At 45.3% G+C, this 22900-nt stretch overlaps 1 protein-coding gene across 5 annotated transcripts in view; it reads right to left on the bottom strand.

Annotated features, from left to right (window-relative positions):
- LOC106890635 (CUB and sushi domain-containing protein 2-like) overlaps positions 1–22900 on the bottom strand; it is a 291319-nt gene that overhangs the window by 142859 nt on the left and 125560 nt on the right. For 3 of the 5 annotated variants that reach the window (XM_014946585.1, XM_014946584.1, XM_014946583.1), the window contains exons 7-8: positions 10071–10183; positions 383–460 (exon numbers count right to left, since the gene is read on the bottom strand). In XM_014946585.1, coding sequence (XP_014802071.1) covers positions 383–460; positions 10071–10183 — 191 coding nt within the window. Of the gene's footprint in view, positions 1–382; positions 461–7907; positions 8017–10070; positions 10184–22900 lie in introns of those variants that run through there. The other 2 variants (XM_014946587.1, XM_014946586.1) reach the window with 1 other exon arrangement.

The raw sequence follows: 22900 nt of genomic DNA on the forward strand, positions 1-22900 counted from the left end.
TCTAAGAGATCTCTTTTTATTGGTGTGGTTCCTTATCCCTACTCCTAATTTTACAACAGTAACATTAATTCCATTTACAAAATGGTTTGCAGTTTGACGCTTTTCACGACAGAAAGTCATGAAGCCCGGGGTGTCGCGGGGCAGGAAGCATACAGTATATATTAAATGCACACACACACACATCCCCTCCACTCCCTCCTCACCCAGTTAGTATATGCTTGTGAATAGAGCACTGAAGTGATGCAGTGATGCAGAGGGAAGAGAGGGAAAAGCATTAAAACTTTTAAGAGGGAGGAAGTTTTAGAGATTACTGGAAAGTCAGATGAAATGTTCAAGGAGATCATTATACAAGGAGAATGTAAGGAGCAGCCAAAAAACTTACACACTGACGTCTTCTGGTTGTTGTCCTTGCTGGGCATGAGCTTCACCCCTCTGGACTTCAGTTCGATTTGCTTTTTGACTACAGGGAGAGATTTAAAACAGAGCAAAGACAAGGAAAAGATTTAGCTCAGCATTAGGGCTTATTTAAAAAGAAAATAAAGCAACAGGTTATACACCACCCACACGGCAGGATACCCTGCATCTTCCCCCCACGGCTCCGACAGCTCATCCCAACCCCCCAAAACCATCAGGGCCCCTCCTTTTCATTCACCACGTTAGCTCTGGACCCGTGTCCTCGGGGACCTGAGCCAAATTTAGCTCAGCATTAGGGCTTATTTAAAAAGAAAATAAAGCAACAGGTTGTACACCACCCACACGGCAGGATACCCTGCATCTTCCCCCCACGGCTCCGACAGCTCATCCCAACCCCCCAAAACCATCAGGGCCCCTCCTTTTCATTCACCACGTTAGCTCTGGACCCGTGTCCTCGGGGACCTGAGCCAAGCTCACCCATAAAAGTTAGTCACACAGCTCCCATCCCTCTGTAACCAGGCCATTCTGCTTAATGTAGCGAAAATGGGAAACAGAAAAAAAAGGGAAGTTCTAAGAAACTTCAGGGATCCTGACAGTGAAATGCTGAGTTAGTTTCGCCCGGTTTTACTGATGCAGTTATTCCATGAATACATTATACAACAAAGCCATTCCCTGCTCCTACGGGAACACAGCGCTCGAACAAACACCCCACAACCTACAAATTGCACACGAGCTGCATAAATAGTAGATTCAAAAAGGAAGTAGAACAGCACAAAACCAGGGCCACATTACAACCATATCATTAGCAAAGAGAATTACAAATTTATAGACTCACAGGCACATCAATGCTGAAATGCACATGGTGACTACCAGAGCTCCTGTGGCCACCATACACCTCCCTGCGCTGAGCCTCACCCAGGAGGTGAGAAAACACACGAGGGTGGCAACAAGATTCATCCATCCATCGCCAAGAGAGCCCCATCCTTCTTGGCAATTTAAAAGTTCCCCACATAACTCACAGAATGATATGGGTTTGGAAGGGACCTCTGGAGATCACCTTGTCCAACCCCCTGCCAGAGCAGGTCCCACAGGAACGTGTCCAGGTGGCTTTTGAATTTCTCCAGAGAAGGAGACTCCACCACCTCCCTGGGCAGCCTCTGCCAGGGCTCTGCCACCCTCAAAGTGAAGAAGTTCCTCCTCATGTTTAGGTGGAACTTCCCATGTTCTAGTTTGTGCCTGTTCCCTCTTGTCCTGTCACTGGGCACCACTGAAAAAAGACTGGCCCCATCCTCCTGACACCCACCCTTTAAGTATTTATAAGCATTGATCAGATCCCCCCTCAGCCTTCTCTTCTCCAGACTAAAAAGACCCATGTCCCTCAGCCTTTCCTCAGAAGGGAGATGCTCCAGTCTCTCATCACCTTTGTAGCCTCTGCTGTCCCCTCTCCAGCAGTTCCCTGTCCGTCTGGAACTGGGGAGCCCAGAACTGGACCCAGTTCTGCATCCAGTGATTTGTTTTTATGATCTGGACTGGGCTGCTACCGAGGCTCCCTCTGCCCAAGAGGGTTTTGCACAGAACCTGCCCTGTCCAACCCACCTGGATTCCGGCAGAGAGAGACATCAGCTCCCGGCAGCACACACACAGGGATTTTTGACTAGCACACAGCAGGGCTTTTAATGGCATATTTTAGGTTAATGTGGTTAAAGAATTACTTCGCATCAGGAAGCATGATGTTCAAATCACTTTATAGAATCCTTTTTCTGGTGAGCGAGTCCTTATCTATGGAGAAAACCAGTCTATCTTCCACTTCAAACTGTTCTTTCCTTGTTCTTTATCTTGTCGTACTTTCATCCCTAAATTAGCACATTTCTAAGACAAAGTTGTCAAAAAAATTTACCAATTTAACTAACAAGTCGGGGCTTTTTTTAATCATGCTGTTCCGGCTGAAAAAAAAAATAAAAATCTGTTTACAACATCTGTTTGCAGGAGCTTCAGACAGGGAGATGTCAAGCATTATTCCTTGCTGCTCACCTACATTAGTGTTTTTGGAGCTGGATGCTAGCTTGGAGCTTTTTCTGCATCATTTGGTTACAGCTTTTTCATTTCTCTTTAAATAAAGCCGTTGTAACTTCAAACTGAGGTCCACATTAGCTTAAAAAATATTCATGAAGAAAAGCTTATGTTGTTCATGTCTTTCGTACTAGTATTAGTATCTTTAATCTGCTGGAGGTTTTTTTGCCTCATATTTTTAAGAGCGGAAAAATAATTAACAGTAAGCCACTTTCAAAGCAAATCTAATACACACCTATGTCTTTTTTTTTTTTACTGTAATCCACCTGCAAATGCAGGAGGAGAAAAGCAGGAGGTCTCAGAATGCCCCGAAGAGCCACATATTCCTCCAGGTCCCAGTATGACAATTCTGGGATATTTGTCATTTGACATCAAGGTTTTTATCAAAGGAAGGACACGGGGCTACAGAAGCTAAAAGTTTTGGGCGAGTCTGGAAACTACTTCAGCCTCAACCAGAACAGGGATGGCTTCAGCACGGAGGAGAACTGAAGGTGATGGGATAACGGGGTGCCTCACGTGCCCCCTTCCCTGTGCAGCCAAAACACTCCATCGGGAGCAGGAAGAGGTTAAAGGGTCCCTCTTTCAGGTGTTTTTCCACATAATGGAGGGGTCACAGCCACGATGAAGTTCTGCACGAAGCCCCCAGCCCCTTTTTGCTCAGCGCTGTGGGAGCAGCATCAGCCCTGTGCCTCCCGAAGGGCTTTTCCAGCACAGAAAGCAAAATTCCTGCTGCCTGTCCCCTCCTGTCCTGCCCGGAATGATCCATCCCCAAGGATGGCACCATGGTGGGGCTGGCCAGGCTCTGGCCAACTGTGGGTGTCACACCATCCCCAGGGTGAAGCACCGAGGTGTCCTGTCCTGCTTACCCTCCATAATGAATCTCTGGCACCTTCCACGCAAGCAGAGGGATAACCCCTCAGTCGCAGCCAATATTCCCTCCCAGGCAATAAAACACAGTCCAGCCCAACTCTCCACGGGTAAATTTGAGCTACTGCAGGGTGTACACGGGCTCATGACTTTGCAGCATCTAATCCATCGCTCTGTAAAGTGCTTTGGGGCACCAGCAGTAGGAGAGCAGCTTTATAAAAAATAATTTCCATTTTTATGTTCTCTGCAACTTCCCTCGCAAGTTACTTTACACAATTACCAGGGAACGTTTCTCCCTCTGCACACCGAAAAGCAGAGCTCTGTTGATCTCTGCAGGATGAAGTCACCCTGCAGCCATAAAGCACAAGCAAAGCTTTGCCATGGCCTGGGGATGCCCCGTGCCCAGTACCGATGCTGGCACCATGGAGGGGACCCCGCGTCCCTGGCAGGGTCAGCACTGCTCCTCAGGGCACAACCACAGCAACCCCCATCAATTTCCCAGGGCTGCTGAACACCCCAAACCACAGACTCATAGAATGGTCAGAGTTGGAAGGGACCTTAGAGATCACTGAGTTCCAACCCCCCTGCCCTGGGCAGGGACACCTCCCACCAGCCCAGGTTGCTCCAAGCCTCCTCCAACCTGGCCTTGAACCCCTCCAGGGATGGGGCAGCCACAGCTTCTCTGGGCAACCTGGGCCAGGCTCTCACCACCCTCACACCAAAGAATTTCTTCTTAATATCTCATCTCAATCTCCCCTCTTTCAATTTAAAACCATTACCCCTTGTCCTATCACTCCACTCCCTGCCAGAGTCCCTCCCCATCTCTCCTGCATCCCCCTTCAGGTACTGGAAGACCATTATAAGGTCTCCCTGGAGCCTTCTCTTCTCTCCTCTCTCTTCTCCATCCTGCATTAGCCATCAGCACAGAGAGTTCTCAGCTCCAGTGCACCCAGACCTCGCACACAATTCACATTTTTAAAAGGACACACTAAATAACAAAGGTTCCCCCATGTTCATTCCCGTCTTCCAGAACCCGGCCAACAGACACAGCCCCCCTCCAAATTTGTGACTAATGGAAAGGCTGCTCCAAAACACCCAGAGTAATGAAAACAAGCAGCAAAAAGCAGACATTCATTATGAAGCACCAATCCTAAAATCTAGAGACTAAACTGCATTACCCATGAAGGATACACTCCCCTAATTGCATCACACCTCTTTCAGCAATAATTGATAAAGAGAGATCACTCTATACTCCCCTCTTAATCCGTCATTTTGTTTGCGACGTGGAGACATAACAGTGAAAGTCAAGCTTTACAAATCACGCCATTTAGATTGGATCGAGTCAGAATACAATATCACTCGCTTTTTAAAAAAAAAAAAAAGAAAAAGAACAACTCTCCTACTCTATGGCCTCAAAAATCTGGTATATAAAAATCTATTTTGTTTATAAATTTGAATGCAGAACAGTACTACAAAGGACTGTGTCAGGATAATTGGATGAACAGAAAATTCCTCTGTTTTCTGGAGGGTTTTGCTGCTCACACGTATCTGATAGATCTAATGGAATACTCGGTGTCCTGTCAGATTTGAAAGATGACATTACAAAGCTTTTCCAGCAAGCTGGCAGACTGGGGTGCTTCTTTTAAACCGTTTCATGTTGCTCTAAACGAGAATTTAAGGAGGCATTTATTTATTTTTAATTCGGAAAACAGCATTTCAGCAAAAATCTATTCCGTGAAGCTCTGTTCCCCTCGCTGGGGGAACGCTGTTGGGTACAGACCGGCCTCCTCCTGGGGTGCTTCAGTCTCCTCTGAGAGGAGGAGGTGGAAAGAAACACCTTCCCTCAAACTCAACCATTCTGAAACTCCCATACGGATGTCCAGCACCCAGCAAAAGGAGGCCCTTGCCTGGTTCATGCTCTCCAGAACCAACCAAAGCAGAAGACCGGCCAGGCTGCAGCTTCTCTGCAGCCCAGAGCTGTGATGCCAGCTAGAGATGGGCAGATACATCAAAAATTAAGCATATGTACTTCTAGACACATACATATCCTCAAAAGCCATTCACGTGGGGCAGGAGATAGTTCACCAGCCCGTTACTAAAGGTGATGACAGGCTGCTGGTGCCCTGCCCCATGCCATGGGCTGGAACTTGCCCACGTCTCTCCTTCTACCTGAGGGTGGGGGACAGAAGGGGCAGGGAACGGGGGGTGGAGATCAAGAAAAGATGCAATTGTGTGTTGGTAACCATCAGCTAAAAAGCAATTTGGGATCCAACTTATGCAACAAAGCACGTAGAGAGATGGACTCCACCAGCCCCAGCACTACTTGAATCTGTTCAGCGTGGTGCTAAGTTCAGCAGCTTTTCCATCACCTCCTCACGAGGGGACAAGGGGGGAAACCAGCTTCTGGCCCCTGTCACCCATCCCAAAACACTTCTACCTTATTTTCTTACCACCTGCAGGTACACCTTTTTGGGAAATAAGGCAGGAGTGGGAGGAAGATGAAGAGACTGATGCACTGATTTCTCTACAGTTCCTTCGACTTGCTTTTACAGGGTGTGGGGGAAAAAGTATTTGCAAGGATGGAAGATTCACCTTACATAAAAGGGAAAAGGAAAGGGAAAAATATTTAAACTCTGCCTGGAAGGGAACAAATTTACTGTATTCAACATAAAGAAAACCTGTATTCCGGCTGATTACATCTAACCTTGCTTTTGCATTCACGGAGAGATTTTCAAACTAGGGCATGGATTAGAAAGAGCTGAAACGGAACACACAAAGGCAACATTCTGCTAACGCTGAGCATCAATGTTAAACAAGCTGGAAGGGAAATTACTTTCATACAGATTATCAGCAAAGCCAGATACTGACTTGGAGAACACAGAACATTAAGGAATGATTCACGTACACGTCTTCAGAAAACAAGTTAGATTCAGCCTAACCCTCTCTTGGACAGCCCTGGGGTCTGTTTGTATCTCTGCTGCTGAAACACATGTTTTAGTTGCTCTATTTTATAGGAAATTACATATCCCAGTTCATATATTACAATATTTGTGTTCAAACATGGTTACATTCCTCTGCAAAGGGTTCTGCTGAGTTTTCTGACATTGGATTGGCATCTGTACCATTCTACAGACACAGACCCATTGACTGCAAACATCCTGCCTTCATCCCTGGGTTTTTTGCTTTGTTTTTTGTTTGTTTGTTTTTCTTTAAGTATTGAAATCTTTCCTAACAGATGGAAAGAAACTGACAAACTCCATAAAAACCAGCCAGTGTGTGAGGAATCAGTGTCAGATTCCCTTTGCCAGCCAGCCAGAGGTCCTGCCCAACGCCACTTTAAGAACAGAGTTTTAAGTTCATCTTTTAAACACTCAACACACAAAAGCACAGTTCGTTTTATCTAACAAAACAGTTCTAAGGCGTGCGCTAGATTAGAGCCCCCTGACATTTATCTAATCAGAGGAAATTATAACATTATCTTTACTTTTCTATTTAAGAAAAAAAGGATGATTCAGACAGGTGTTTTAATAGAAAGCAGCAATCATGACTGCAAGGGAAAATGTCATACCAGAAGCCATCAGCCACATGCAGTCTTTTGTCTAATACAGAAAAAACAAAGGGTTTTTTCTTATAATTTGAAGTAATTTGTATGTTAAAGGAAAGCAATGGAAGTTAAATAACAATGGCGACTTAGATAGCAAAGCCCACGTTGAGGCCACGACAACATTGCTCAGGCTCCATAACCAGGGAACAAACAAAAAGGGCAAGTTTGCAGATTTATGAAAGGAAACTCCTCTGTTCCCATTAGTCCAGGGCTATGGGACTGGTTCTCACAGCCCCGTTTCTTCCTTTTGAGGAAAGCTGCTGGGCTGCTCTGAACAAACCTGGAGTGGGGTGAGGAACTGCATTTCACTCCTGCTCCTTCCCTGCGTCCTCCTCCCTCTCCTGACCCTGCCTCCGGAGCCAGCAACGCCACAACACGGCACCCAAAGTCCTTCCAAGCCCCCAGAGAGGACAATGCAAACAGAATCCACTCAAACCCACCCAGTTTGGCGACCATCTGGTCCCAAGCAGGACAACCTGAACTGCAGTTGGCCACGGTTGCCTACAAACCTCAGAACACAACAGGATCTCTTCTCTGCTTGACTCCTGGGCCAAAGCATCTCCCTCGACAGCGTCTTAAGATCCCAATCCTGAATCCATCCTTCCAGGGATGGCCAGGAAACACAGAACATTTTACATCTCATTAGAACTGGGCTCAGTGCAAAGACAGACACAGCCTCTGTGGGTCTGCCCATGGCCTGGAGACCCCCTGTCTGTCTCCCCACATCCCACACAGCATGTTCTGTTGGACCTCCCTGCAGCTCACAAGCGCTTGTGGTCCCAACAACGGCCAACAGTAGCTCTCCACGTGTCAGTGCCTGGATACCCAGCTGGAAAACCAATGTTAACAGGATACAGAAGGATCATGCAGGAAGTTAACTGTATTTTCCTAGAAATAAGAAGTTTGGCTAAACACATACTGTGACTAGTGCTAGCAGGCAGTAAGTGTTTACCTTGGTACTGGGCACTGAACCCCTTCTGCCTGTGGTTGCCATCAGACGTGAAGTGAAGCCGCAGCCAGTTTTTGCTGCTGATGACCGGGGCAGGCAAATTCATTCCAGTGAACCTGCAAGAAACCAACCAATAACAGCCAAACGTTACTCTGACTGTGAATTATACCCCAAATAGCTGTTCTTCCAGGCAATCCTGCTCCTACACGAATAGAGGAAGTCCTGAACGGGTACTGCGTGCTCAAAGAAGCACCCTGGACACCCCACGGTGTCCACCTTGGCTTGTCTACCTAAGGCATGCAAGATGTGCTTGACTCTCAAGCTTACTCAGTTCCTGTCTTCAGATTTGGTTAAACCTGCTGAAAAAAGGAAGAAAGAATGTTTATTTTAACTGAGGAAGAGAAAGGATTGCAAGGATGATTTTCTTTTACTGGAAATAGCCAGCAAGAAGCAATGATTTATGATCCATCCCAACCTGGAGAAGATTACAGCCATCAAACATGAGGTGGAAAGCTCCACAGCCCATTAGTAGTCCTTCAGCAACTGTTCCCTTCATACCTTTTTCTTTTTTTTTTTTTCTATCTCTGCTGCTGAAACACATGTTTTAGTTGCTCTATTTTATAGGAAATTACATATCCCAGTTCATATATTACAATATTTGTGTTCAAACATGGTTACATTCCTCTGCAAAGGGTTCTGCTGAGTTTTCTGACATTGGATTGGCATCTGTACCATTCTACAGACACAGACCCATTGACTGCAAACATCCTGCCTTCATCCCTGGGTTTTTTGCTTTGTTTTTTGTTTGTTTGTTTTTCTTTAAGTATTGAAATCTTTCCTAACAGATGGAAAGAAACTGACAAACTCCATAAAAACCAGCCAGTGTGTGAGGAATCAGTGTCAGATTCCCTTTGCCAGCCAGCCAGAGGTCCTGCCCAACGCCACTTTAAGAACAGAGTTTTAAGTTCATCTTTTAAACACTCAACACACAAAAGCACAGTTCGTTTTATCTAACAAAACAGTTCTAAGGCGTGCGCTAGATTAGAGCCCCCTGACATTTATCTAATCAGAGGAAATTATAACATTATCTTTACTTTTCTATTTAAGAAAAAAAGGATGATTCAGACAGGTGTTTTAATAGAAAGCAGCAATCATGACTGCAAGGGAAAATGTCATACCAGAAGCCATCAGCCACATGCAGTCTTTTGTCTAATACAGAAAAAACAAAGGGTTTTTTCTTATAATTTGAAGTAATTTGTATGTTAAAGGAAAGCAATGGAAGTTAAATAACAATGGCGACTTAGATAGCAAAGCCCACGTTGAGGCCACGACAACATTGCTCAGGCTCCATAACCAGGGAACAAACAAAAAGGGCAAGTTTGCAGATTTATGAAAGGAAACTCCTCTGTTCCCATTAGTCCAGGGCTATGGGACTGGTTCTCACAGCCCCGTTTCTTCCTTTTGAGGAAAGCTGCTGGGCTGCTCTGAACAAACCTGGAGTGGGGTGAGGAACTGCATTTCACTCCTGCTCCTTCCCTGCGTCCTCCTCCCTCTCCTGACCCTGCCTCCGGAGCCAGCAACGCCACAACACGGCACCCAAAGTCCTTCCAAGCCCCCAGAGAGGACAATGCAAACAGAATCCACTCAAACCCACCCAGTTTGGCGACCATCTGGTCCCAAGCAGGACAACCTGAACTGCAGTTGGCCACGGTTGCCTACAAACCTCAGAACACAACAGGATCTCTTCTCTGCTTGACTCCTGGGCCAAAGCATCTCCCTCGACAGCGTCTTAAGATCCCAATCCTGAATCCATCCTTCCAGGGATGGCCAGGAAACACAGAACATTTTACATCTCATTAGAACTGGGCTCAGTGCAAAGACAGACACAGCCTCTGTGGGTCTGCCCATGGCCTGGAGACCCCCTGTCTGTCTCCCCACATCCCACACAGCATGTTCTGCTGGACCTCCCTGCAGCTCACAAGTGCTTGTGCTCCCAACAACGGCCAACAGTAGCTCTCCACGTGTCAGTGCCTGGATACCCAGCTGGAAAACCAATGTTAACAGGATACAGAAGGATCATGCAGGAAGTTAACTGTATTTTCCTAGAAATAAGAAGTTTGGCTAAACACATACTGTGACTAGTGCTAGCAGGCAGTAAGTGTTTACCTTGGTACTGGGCACTGAACCCCTTCTGCCTGTGGTTGCCATCAGACGTGAAGTGAAGCCGCAGCCAGTTTTTGCTGCTGATGACCGGGGCAGGCAAATTCATTCCAGTGAACCTGCAAGAAACCAACCAATAACAGCCAAACGTTACTCTGACTGTGAATTATACCCCAAATAGCTGTTCTTCCAGGCAATCCTGCTCCTACACGAATAGAGGAAGTCCTGAACGGGTACTGCGTGCTCAAAGAAGCACCCTGGACACCCCACGGGTGTTCCCACCCATCCATTCCTTGGCTTGTCTACCTAAGGGATGCAAGATGTGCTTGACTCTCAAGCTTACTCAGTTCCTGTCTTCAGATTTGGCTAAACCTGCTGAAAAAAGGAAGAAAGAATGTTTATTTTAACTGAGGAAGAGAAAGGATTGCAAGGATGATTTTCTTTTACTGGAAATAGCCAGCAAGAAGCAATGATTTATGATCCATCCCAACCTGGAGAAGATTACAGCCATCAAACATGAGGTGGAAAGCTCCACAGCCCATTAGTAGTCCTTCAGCAACTGTTCCCTTCATACCTTTTTCTTTTTTTTTTTTTTCTTTTTTAAAGCATTATGCTGTTTGCTTTATTAAACTCCAGATCATCATTCTTGGCTGAGATGTCACACACCAAACCTTAGTCTGGAACAGTGTTTACTTAAGTCACGGCACCCTTGAGCAGAGGTATCTAATGGCAGCATTAGCCATGGTAAGGAGAACAATACTACCATGACCAAAGCTATTATGGAAGCCTATTATTGTTAATGAAAGCCCATTTAATTTTTTAATCATAGACTGTCACTTATTTAAAAAATATTGACATTCCAATACCTATGCTTTTTCAGAGGAAGGTAAAAGAATCCTGGAAATCTATTCCATTCAAAAGCATACTTCAGATTTTATTACTACACATTTTCAACAGGAGAACCAATAGCCTAGAAAGTATTTCAAAAGTCCTTCACTCAACGAACACCTCCAAAGGTGAACTTACCTTTTTCTAAGGCAAACAGTAGGGAGCCAGGATGATACTTGGCAGCGTATTTATTAATGGTAGATGAACTGCAATGTAATCCTGCTCCACTCGTTAATGGAATAGCAGGGATGATTATGCTGCATAACTAATGCATCTCTGCCACCTACAGTACAGACCTTAAGCCTCGTATTATCTTGTGGATGAATTCTGCATAATTATGAAGCGTGACTGAAAACATTCTTTACGCTATAAAATTGTTTAAGACTGTTCTTGATCATTTCTCTATTGATTATTTTCATCTCAATTTTGCAGATCCTTTTGAAATACAAGGTGTTAAAAAAAAAAGTATTCAATATGGCATTCTGCCATCCTTGGATAACTCAAAGACAGCTGAACCAATTTAATTTGAAACTTTTTCAAATAACTAAGTTCAAACAAACATATTTTGCGCTGAGATCAAACATGGGATGCCTAAAACCAATTCTGAGAAAGTTACTATGGCTGGTTGTTATGACAACATGTTTAAACTTAATACTCTTACCCCCAAAGGCTATTTTATTATTCATTCCGAATCAATAGTCAAGCTTCTCATAAATAATCTTTAGGTATGCAGAGCCAAGTTTTACTTTCATAACTGTGGAGAGCCAAGTAATTCAATTGCCTGATATAAGAACTAGAGAGCAATAAAATTAACCTGCCTGAATGAAGCAGAATTTCACTTTCCTGTCCCCCTATATTTTATTTTTTCCCCCAACACACATATCCTTTTGAGAAGTGCATTCAGTAGCCTGCAAACTAGTCATCTACTTACACATATACTTTGGGCAAGTAAATAGTCCACTATTAACTTCCAAGCATCCCACATACATGATGTGCTAGAACACTACCAGCTGAGTGAATTAACACTTTGAAAATCAATTAGAAAAATTAATGGATTGCACTTCTTGCTACCTTTGCAGTAGCATAAATAATTACTGGAGGCAAAAGGAGGAGGAGAGAAAACCAATCAATCATAACCGAGTGCTTTGCACCCACTTTGCACTGCTATAAAGAAATACAGAAGATTTAGGGTGTAGGAAAATGGTTCCCTGAATTTCCTGCATGGAAATTTTCAACAGCACCATATGTCATTTGCTTAAGACATTGACAGCTTTTTGAAAGGACTAAATCAGCCAAGAAATCACTATCAGGTCCTCATTTCCATATACACCACTGCTCAAACTTTCAGCACGCAAAAAGACTGTATTCTCTAGGGCTCTAGTCTAACAGACTCCTTTTTTTCCCTTTTATCTTCCCATCCCTTTTATTTCTGAAGTTAAGGAGCTGATTGTTAATGTCAGGTTGCAGTATCTGGAGCTATTTTAGACCCCAGGTCCCTCTGGTCACCCCCATCCAACTCAGGTTTGGCAGGGAAGCAACAGCAGAGCTGCACCAATGATGAAGGCAGGGAGGAAGATGCTGCTTTTCCTTCTTCAAACTCCCCTGGGCTACACCAAACAGCCCCCAGCAGCAGAGCATCTCAGCCGAGTCTCAGCAACCCCTGCGAAATCAGCACATGGAAACCCACCACGCAACACGTGGAGGTGAGTTTTTGGGGTTGGATTCCAGTTAAATGGGAGTTAACTGACAAAAATAAAGCAGGCAGGTCACCTCACACAACCAGGAAAAGAGCATCCCCGCCTTCCAATTCCTCTTCCCCAGCTGCCACCACCCCGGCTGCAGGTGGAGAACCGTGGGGTGAAGGGTTCATTCCCACCAAAACACACACTGCCCAGCACCAGGAGGCACGGGTCGGGCAGAAAAGTACTGATGGAAAAGAAAAAACATGGCCAGAACTACGCATTTAATGGAAAACATCGTGCCCACCTGCAGTAACTACTAGCTTTTCACCATAAGGCTCCCACAGGTTTCAAATAATCATTAGGAAGCATTAATGGTTAATTGATAATGGAATATTTAATTACAGATAAACACAGTTGAACTGAAGCAGCTGCGTGGTCTTTGAATGCAAATGCCCTGGCTGCTGTTGATGAATCTCAAATGAAAGGGGAAGGATGCTCAGCAGGGTGAGAGTCAACAGCAATCACGAAAAGCAGAGAAACACCTCAAAGAGCTGCCACCAGCCCGTCTGCTCAGGCCAGGCAGCCCCAAGTAGCCCCACTGGCCCCAGGGGCAGAGCCACAGCAGCCCAAGACACAGCAGCAGGTGATAAAGGCTGCGACGAGCTCCAGAGGATGCTGATGGTGTGGTGACACCCCGCACACAGTGTCTGCACCACCAACTTCCCAAGGTCACATTATTTTTCTTTCTAAGCCCAAGGCCGCCTCGCTGTCTTCGAGAAAGAGGAGGAGCTGCGTTAGAGAGGCTGGGGAATGCACAGAGCTAATTAAAAGAAGCTGAAACCCCGTTCCACATTCCCCAGCACACTTTTGTACTACATTATGTGCTCTGAATTTTCAACACCTACCATTAGCCCAATAAATGACTGAATTTCTAATAGTCCAGTGAGTCATGTAAATAAAAGCCCTTCTATTTTGGACCTCTGCCACTGCATTTTTCAATATTCCAGACTTTTCTTGCTTTTTTTTTTTTTTTCAATAAGCCTATTAGCAATTTGCAAAACTTTTTAAGCCTCTCTATGTCCATTTCACTCACCCTCCCCTTCCTTACCACCATCACCAGGAGATATGAATCACTTGATTAAATATTCAGCTTCCTGAATATGGCAACTTGTTAACTGAAATCTAAGGCTTTGGAATGACTAAGTAGCAATGTAAGACCTGTTTTTAAAGTAAAATCAATAATCATTACTCACTGATGGGAATTTGGTACCCATTTTATGTTAAGCATCTTTATAATCCTGGAGCCACTTGGAGAAAGAGATGAAGTGAGCTTCCACCCAAAAATTTCATTTCCACAGCTCTGCTTTTTAGAGCCTGGAGGGGACCAGAGAGGATGCTGTGGCCAGGAAGGTTGGGCAAGACCCAGGTTCTTCCCTTGGTCTCCCTGGGCTGGTGACCCAGAGTTGTGAGAACAGCCTTTCTCCGAGTGTCATTTCACCCACGGCTTCAAGCTGAGTCCCACAGGGACCACGTTTTTGGACACTTGGGCTGGTGCTCTACCCATGAGATGTCCTTGAAAGCAGAAGTTACCAATTCAATCCCACTGAACACTTTGCATGAGAAGGAACCTGTGAGATGATGCCCCACAGTTCAGGCCCTATAAGATACTGAATAAATCTGAGCAAGTTCCAAGCATCTTCAAGACCAACGTCAAGCAACCAGTGTCAGAACGTAGAGGAACTCTCAAAATTGCCTGCTTTTCACCATTTCCAAGCAGGTCAATCTGCTGGGGGGGGGAGACCTGGGCACTACCTGACTGTTTCCTTCTGCTGTATCATCTAGATTTTGATTTATTTATAGATTTTATTTACCTTTCTGACCATCTCAACTTCCAAGACGACAAACAAACCCTCCCAACAAACCACCCCCCCCAGGTACCCAACTCCTCACCCCGCTGTTTCCCCTACGAGCAGGTGGTTGTGAGTCCATGATCCTGCACAACCAGAAATACCTGCAGAATTCCAGGATTTCACTCTGAATCCTCCCCCTGTCCCAGGCCTCCACCCTGAACGCTGAAGCTTAGACAGCCTGTGAAAGATGCATCTCTTAAGCAACTGATTTTATCCCAAATGCTTTCCAATATTGTTTTTAACCAGAGCATTAAGGCATTTTTTTCTTAAGTGAAATTGAAGGCCCTGTGTTAAACGCAGCTCCTCCAATTCCTTTATTGCATTATACAGAAAGGTTAATGGTATCAAAACTCCTCTTTTGAGCAAAAGCAGTGAAGTGTGGTCTTCTCAACTAAACTATTTTCTTTATTTCTCTTCTTGCTCTTGTATTTCACATTGGATTCGGGCATTAAATATTTATACCATTCACTCAGCCATTCCTCCCTTGGCACAATTAGTATTACTGTACATGGATGGCACTGATTAATCTGCATTCACACACCATTATCTATTTACAATCCCAATTCCTGCTTTAATTTGGTTCCATGTGAAGAGAAAGAGAGGGGGGGGAAAAAAAAAAAAAAAAAAATCAATAAAATGTCAGAAAGTGAGCTAGAAGCACTGGAATAGGGGAAGGAGATATTTTCAGACAGAAGATCCAATTTTAACCACCCTGAAATTTGATTAGCATGAATTTGACCGCAGCACTTCTTAAAGAACCCAGACACAATGAGCAATTCATTGTGTGGATGTTACACAAACCGACTGCAGGAGGGTGTGGAGTCGAAGGTCACAACTGAAGGTAAGAAACTCCTCCTGAAATCACATTACGTCGAGTGCGTTACTTTGAGATAACGGGTTTAAGCGTGAACTTGAAGGTACACGTGTGCCCTGGCGCTGCCCAGAATCAGGATGCAGTCAGAGACCAGCTTCAGGGAGCCCAGGCAGATAAAAGACAAAGGAACATCATTGGGGCTGCTTTTTTTTAATAAAAAAAAAACAACCAACAAACAAGTATTCTTGTTTTGGTTTATCTTTTAACAGAGAGCAAGCAGAGCTGCTGAGAGGAGGTTGCACTTCCAAGGTCAAACCAACACCAGCTCAGGACAGAGTTGCACTCTGAGCTTTTAAGATTCAGAAAAAAAACCCTTTTCTGAGAGAACATTTAATAAGTGGCACCTCTGAGACCTCCCTGGGACTGACTCAGCAACGGCTCGTGGCAGACACCAGCGGTACGTGCCTGTGGAGGGCTGGATTCAGGCTGAGAGTCTCCATGTCTCCCCTCCAGAGCACAGACAATCCCACATCTCCACATTTCACCAAAACCTGGAATTAACGGCTCCAACTGCCAGGATCTCACCCACGCAGGGCTGGGACACCCCTGGGGAAGGGCAGCAGACAAGAGACCTCAGGAGCCACCAGCCTGTGTGTGGCAGACACTGGGCACCCTCCAGATGTAGGTACAGATGCACCACAGACGCTCACCCTGCACTTGGCCAACTGCAAATCCAGCTCTGCAGCACTTCCCCTTGCACAAGGACCACCTCGAATTTCAACACGTTGCATTTTCCAACTGCATCATAAAATTAGAGTGAAAACTTCAACAGACTTTCTTTCACAGCAACCTGGCTTGGCTGGGTCTGTTGGGACCACAAACCCCTGGTTTGTGTGGGCACACCTAGGCACAGGAGCCTGCGGGGAAGCTGCAGCATCGCTGCGCTGCTCGCCTTTACCCAAAAGCACCACAGGATCAGCTCCTAAAACAACCTGCCCCGGGCCTGGCAGCTCCCAGCAAGGATTTCTCAGCTGCAGAGTACAAGGCAACTCTTCATTTCATCTCTTCTTACACCCCCTCAACATAAGCATGTCTAACTACACTGATACCTGGAATTAACTAAAAATTTGTCTAACTACAAACCTGCCAGTAAAGTCTCTGTGACAGACACCAGGTCCTCCTTGGGTCTCTAACGCTGATTTAGGGTGAACCTATGAGATATTCATCTTTCCCTGCGGTGACTGTATTTTAAGACCAACCCAAAATGAGCAGAGGGAGCACTTTAGTGATGTGGCCACCTGTAAGGAGGTGGTGGTGAGGCCTCAGTAGCATCTCCACGGCAGGATAAAGCAGTCACAGAAACCTTAACGCTACCTGACAGTGGCAGTCAATAGGAGAGTTAAAAAGAATAGTGTGCTCTCCTGGAGCCTTGGCAGCACAAGACAAAAACATACACAAAGTGCTTAAACCTGGGACTGTAGAAGCTCAGTTTAACCAAAATCGCCCCGGGTACAGCCCCGACCCCAAACCCCCAGCGCTGCTTTTCAGCCCCACCACATCAGCCTCGACAGAGACTTCCCTTTTCCCACAGTCTTTATTACACTGAAACATTCTGACTATGCAGAGATTAATTTTCCTTTCAGTACAACTAAGGGACATACTGCAGAAGCTCTTCATATCTCTGTGTATTATTATTCCCTCCACCTGTATTTTTAACTTTTCATCCCAACCTCTATTCAAAATTATCATGAGAGCTGTACCATTAATTCCGAACATCTTACTTCAGCATGTCTACTCTCTTAAACAAAGTATACTTAAGCACCTCTAGACCTCGTTTTTTGGTCACAAGAGACATCCCATCACAATGGACTTTTACAAGGAAAATGAATAATTAGATCAAGTTATTGTTCCTCGCTCGGCGCTGGGGGGATGGAGAGAACAGAGTCTGATTCACAAGCAGTTACACAAGCCCAGAAGATGCTCAGAAAATGCTGTGAGAAATCAGCTTCTCCAGCACCTCAGCCCTTTGCAGGTGTTGGGCTGTTGGCATCTACATCCCAAGGGACTCCTGAGAATGGAGTACCCTGTGAAAAACCCAAAACCAGTCTGTAAACAATGAAAATTAACTTCTTGGACCAGTCAGGCTTGTGCCTTGTCATCAAATAAAGTACGTATCACCTTCAAGGCTTCAAAGTCCTTTCCATTTTTTGAAATGTCCTTTCCAGCACATTTTTCAGACCCACAGTGGAGCTCACAGCCCATCTTCACCCCAGGGACTGCTTTACACAAGTGGTTTTCTGCAAGGATGGCAAAACTCTCCTCCGGGCAGGGTCACCACGGAAAGTTCTTCAGGAAAAAAGGCTCCTTCTCCCACAGAGCACCCGTGTCAGACGGGAAGGGTTCAGGTGGTGGGCTTCTGACAAATGGGGAGAGAAAGCCCCCAAAAGTAAAAGGGCCCTTTATACAACCCACCCTCACTGCAAACGGATGGACTGAAGGAAGCCAAGTGATACAACAAACATTGCTTTGTAGCTCAGAAAAGGGAGACGGGGAGAGGAGAGCCCCCTGTGAGGGTGGGTACTGACCGAGACCACGCTGCCAAAATGGCTGTGTTTTATTTCATGAGAAGTACTTAACGTAATACCTTCACTATGGAAATACCATTTGACTCCAGCCGTACCAAAAAAAAAAAAAAAAAAAAAAGGTAACAAACATGATTATATTTATTCTATTCAGGAGAAAACAAACACTAATTCAACACAACAGAAGAATAGCTAATGCAATTCAAGCTTACTAATGCTGCATTGCAAATCCCCCAAAGAAATCTGCTACAGCTTTATTACAATTTCCTCTAAACCCTTTCTGCTTCACTATCAGCGCTACAGAGATTGTTTCTCCTCAGTGAAGGCAGAGTTAGATGTGTTGATAGCAAGAGAATATATTTATTGCCAGATAAATAACAACCATTTCCAGCGCTGCATGCACAGATACACTCGCGTCTTTGTCAGTCTAACAATGCACTTAAGTTCCATTAAACTTGGACTCTTTATTGACAGATCAGGCTGGAAAGCCACGGCACACGTCTCCACGACATCCAGCCCACGGAACCCTGCAGGTGAAAGAGGATTTGAATTTCAGGCTCCTGCTTCCCCACCACAGCAGGAGATGGAGCTGCCTCTGTGGGGAACTGGTGCACGACCAGGTCACCTCACCTCTGCCCACGGCTACACAAAACTCACTGAACTGACACTTCCACCTCCCAGCTGTACAATGTCACATTAATAATGGAAGATGCTGAGCTTAAGCAACAGCTGGAGTTTCAGACTGAAGCTCAACCACGCTCGGACCAGACACAGGAGCTCTTGACTTTCCCGCTTTCCCCCACGGGCTCTGCCTTCACCTCTCACAGCACCTTCTCCTTAAGCAGGAGTTGGGCATTCCAGGAGGAAAGAGGGACATACCCAAGGCTGCTCCGATAACCTTCCAGCCTCTTGAAGAAACACTATCTTCAGAAAAGTGGTGGGAAGGAGGCAGACACATGCACAGGGCAGTGACCTCTCCCACGTCCCAAAGGATGCTCACAAGGCTGATCACCACGTTCAGGATTTTAGCCACAAGACACTATTAGACACTACAGTGAGTCGGGTGTCATCGCCTGTCACCAAACCAGCCCATGTGCCATCTCTAAAGATTACTTTCCTGTCCTTTTTTTCCATTTGTTTTTCTAGTTTCTACAAAGACTCTTCTACAGAATAGCAGAAAAATCGCAGAGACTAGGAGAAAACAAGATTTGGAAAGTGAAGCTTGGATTAGTGACAGCTCCATGAAGACATGCTAAAATTACAGCAGTCATGGCTGTAGAAATTACAACAAAATGCAAAGCAGCCTCAGGAGGAAGAAAGTGACTGGAAAGTGCAAATTCTCTTATGCAAAGACTGATTTTCCAGCTTCACGTTTAGCACAGAGACAGGGGAATGCGACCAGAGCTTCTACAGAAGATCAAAACTTAACACTGGTAATAAATAATGGCCCACAAAAGCACCAAATGTCGAAATACATCTTTACAGGCACAGCACTTCGGCATCCCTTTCAAAGATGAGAGGAATCGATGGGCTGTGTAAGATGGTGAGGTGGAAGAGCCCCCCGAGAAAGGTGCAAGCCAGGTCTAATGGCTGCTGCCTCCAGGCAAAGTCTGAACTAATCAAGTGATGGAGGGTCCCCAGGAGCCCACGCGTCCTCAGCAGCTCCATCCCTGGTGGCTGCCACCAGCTCCTCCAGAAGGGGACACAGGTTGGTGACAGAAGCACCATCAGCTTAGGGAACTCTATGTCCCCGTCCCCCTTCTCATCAGCTCAGAAGAGGCTGAAGGTTTTACTTATTTTTATCTTATTTTGATCATTTTGAAGTGCATGTGAACCTGGAAAGATGGCAACATCCCTTCTCCTGCTGCATTGTGCATTCATGGCCCTTGCCTGGACCTTGAAGAAGTGCTGCCCTGTTATAGAAAGCATAAAGAAAGATGGAACTGGATCTACCACTTCTTACACAAAGCGACTACATTTCCCATCTTTTTAGCAGAGGGAACAATTTTGAAGTATCACGGTCAAGACTGTTTTACTTTGTAACTTCCAACTGCAGCAGGGTGACAATTAAGACTAGAATTTCTGTTGGAAAGGGCTTAGTGGAGCCATCTGCTTATTTACTCTAGATATTAATTTAGCATGAAGTCCAAAATTGAAGAAAAGCTGCATAATGGCTTTAAGCCAAATCCACAGAAGCCACTTTGTCCCTAAACTCCAGTCTCAAACCTGCTCTAAATTCCTGAAGCGAAGGGCCACCTTGTGTCCTCTCTCCAGAGAGCCCCAAGCTCCTGAGACATGGTCCAGCTCAGCCGTTTCCAGCGTCACCATCCACCCACCAAGTGCCCACAACTCGGGAGCTCATGCCAAAACCATGGATTCATACTCAAAATCTACCCTCCCCATCTCTTTCGCAGTCACACCCGGTGCTGAGAAATAATTTGAACAAATACTACATTTTAAGGCAGAATTTCCACCAGCTTCAGTGGAATTTTTGACCAGACTGCATATTTATGTTGCAAATGTGTTTTACAAGAGACAAAAATGAGGTTTTATCACTGCTCATGCAGAGCTGGTGAAGAATAAGCAGGAGTCTGCTCCATGGTGTAAATCAGCTGCATCCCATAGTTCTGAAGAGCAGACCAAAACCCATCCCTGGTTCACACCAGAGGATCCCACACCAAGGCTGGAAAGTAGGGATTAGTGTCCTCAGCCTCCTTCAAAGTAGCACACAACCCTTCCCTCTCTTGAACATCTCTCTGACAATGATTCAACATGGTCATTTAGCAGCCTCCTCCATCGCTTAAACATTACCATGACAGGTAAGGAATAGTTTCATGTTCTAACCTTCAGCTACTACTGAGAGAAAGTAGTTTCCCTCCCTCCTCGGTATAAGCTCCGCATGTTTATGTAGTGACTGTGTCTGCCTTCATCATCTTTTACATTCATCTCCATGGCAATTTTCTTTTCCAGACCTTGTTAGCTGCCTTTCTGGGAATTTATATCCATTCTTATATTTATTCAAAACTGGCATTCCCCCTCCACGTGACAGCTGCTGGAAAATTATATATATCCCATTAGCAAACAATACAACAATCTGTGAGAAATCTGTCTGTAAAGCTTGACAGCTGCTGGAAAATTATATATATATCCCATTAGCAAACAATACAACAATCTGTGAGAAATCTGTCTGTAAAGCTTGAAGAGGTTTGCTGGAAATTGTGATCTATTTTTTTTTTAAATTAAGGTAAGATTAAGATGCCATATATAAAGGGAAAAGGTGGTTCTGAAAAGTTTTCTTTGTGAAAGGTACTTTGGGAAAGGGATGAGGTGGACCCCAGGACATCTGCAAAGAAGCTGCTCCATTTTGCCATGATGCTGCATCCCTCCTCCCAAACCCTGGCAACGTCTGCTCAGCCTTTCATTCAGAAAGAAGGCAGCAGAAACCTTTCCATGAAGGAAAAAAGCTGCTTCCACTCCCTTTCTTAAACACGCTCGTGCCAGAAGTATCAGGGGAAGGAGAGGAAGAAACCTCCCCAGGAATCCCCTCCAGAACCATCCGAGAGACACCCAGATGGGTCAGGACCTGACTCCCTTCCCACCAGGACCACAGCAGATCTCACAACCCAGAGAGATCTGCCACCTCCTCTCTAACAGCAGCTCTGAAGGTTTGTCCTTAGGTGTTAGCTCCTGGAATAGCTTACTCAATCACAACAATGACTTCTGGGCTAAGCTTGAGCTGCCAAACTTAAGGTTTAGAAATAATTAACTCTGTAACTGACACTTGCAAGCGCCCGTGCTCAGATAGGAAACTGTAAAAACACCTTCCTCTGAATACCAGCAATGAAAAAATAATCATAACAACAACCTCCTTGGAATTAGGCAGTACAAGAAGGTCAAACGACAGCAGGTCCATCAGCAGTAACCCATATTTCAGAGCTCAATGTCACCATCTCCACCACCAAGCGCACGGCGGGCAGGGTGCAGGATGGTGCTGTTCTGGCATCCCAGCTCACAGATACACACCAGCAACTTTGCTTAAAGGATGGAAGAAAGACGTGCTTGTTTTGCTGCATGCTCAAGGCAGGAAGGGACCATCCAGAGAGGAGTGTGTGGCATGATGATTCTGTGTTATTTTCTGTCTTAAGTCTGGAAGGGATAAAGATATTCCACACTGCAGCCAACTTTAAACCATTGGAGCTGGAAAAGAAGTATTTTCCATCATCCTCTGGGTACTGGACTCTGTGATCCCCCCATCCCACTCCCATCGTGGGGAAACTCCAGTATCGGGAGATGGACACAGCTGACAGGAGACACCTGGACTGTCCCAAGTCCCCCAAAGCAATCATTTAATTGTCTTTAAATCAAGGGCTTATTTGTTTAGTATTTAACAGAAATAAAACCTGATCTTCGCCAAGCACCGTACCATAGGCCATCACTGAGCACAAGAACAAGTTCCCCCCTCCAGGTCAGATCTGCTTCACATCTCATGCCCCATCCATAGGGTCCCTGGGACCGGAGAGAAGATGCTCTCACAGCCAGATAAGGCTCTGGCTTACGGGGCCAGGATTCAGCTTTTCTGCCCTGCAAAAATATGGCTTAATTTGAAAATTTAATGGCAAAATACTTGAGCAGCAGGGTATTATTGTCGGGAGAAGCTCCATCCACACAGAAATACAGACACAGCATCGGTGTCACCCCCACCCCAAAGACAGCACCTTCCACCAAGTCCCTCTTTGTCTTATGGGAACCCCTTTTGCACCTGCCTATTAACAGTGAAAACGCCTCCGTCTCCAGTATAAACCATTAATATTTTATACCTACAAGGAGGCTGCAGGGGCAGCGGGAGAAAAAAACTGAATTACTCTCCAAGGTCATTCAAGCAGACTCGGTAAATGAGGCCTCCCTGAAGATTCATAAAACTGAAATATCCATGTCCTGTATATTAAAACTTCAGGAAAAG

This window comes from Calidris pugnax, unplaced genomic scaffold (genome assembly GCF_001431845.1).
Source record: "Calidris pugnax isolate Ruff unplaced genomic scaffold, ASM143184v1 scaffold113, whole genome shotgun sequence".
NCBI classification, from domain to species: domain Eukaryota; kingdom Metazoa; phylum Chordata; class Aves; order Charadriiformes; family Scolopacidae; genus Calidris; species Calidris pugnax.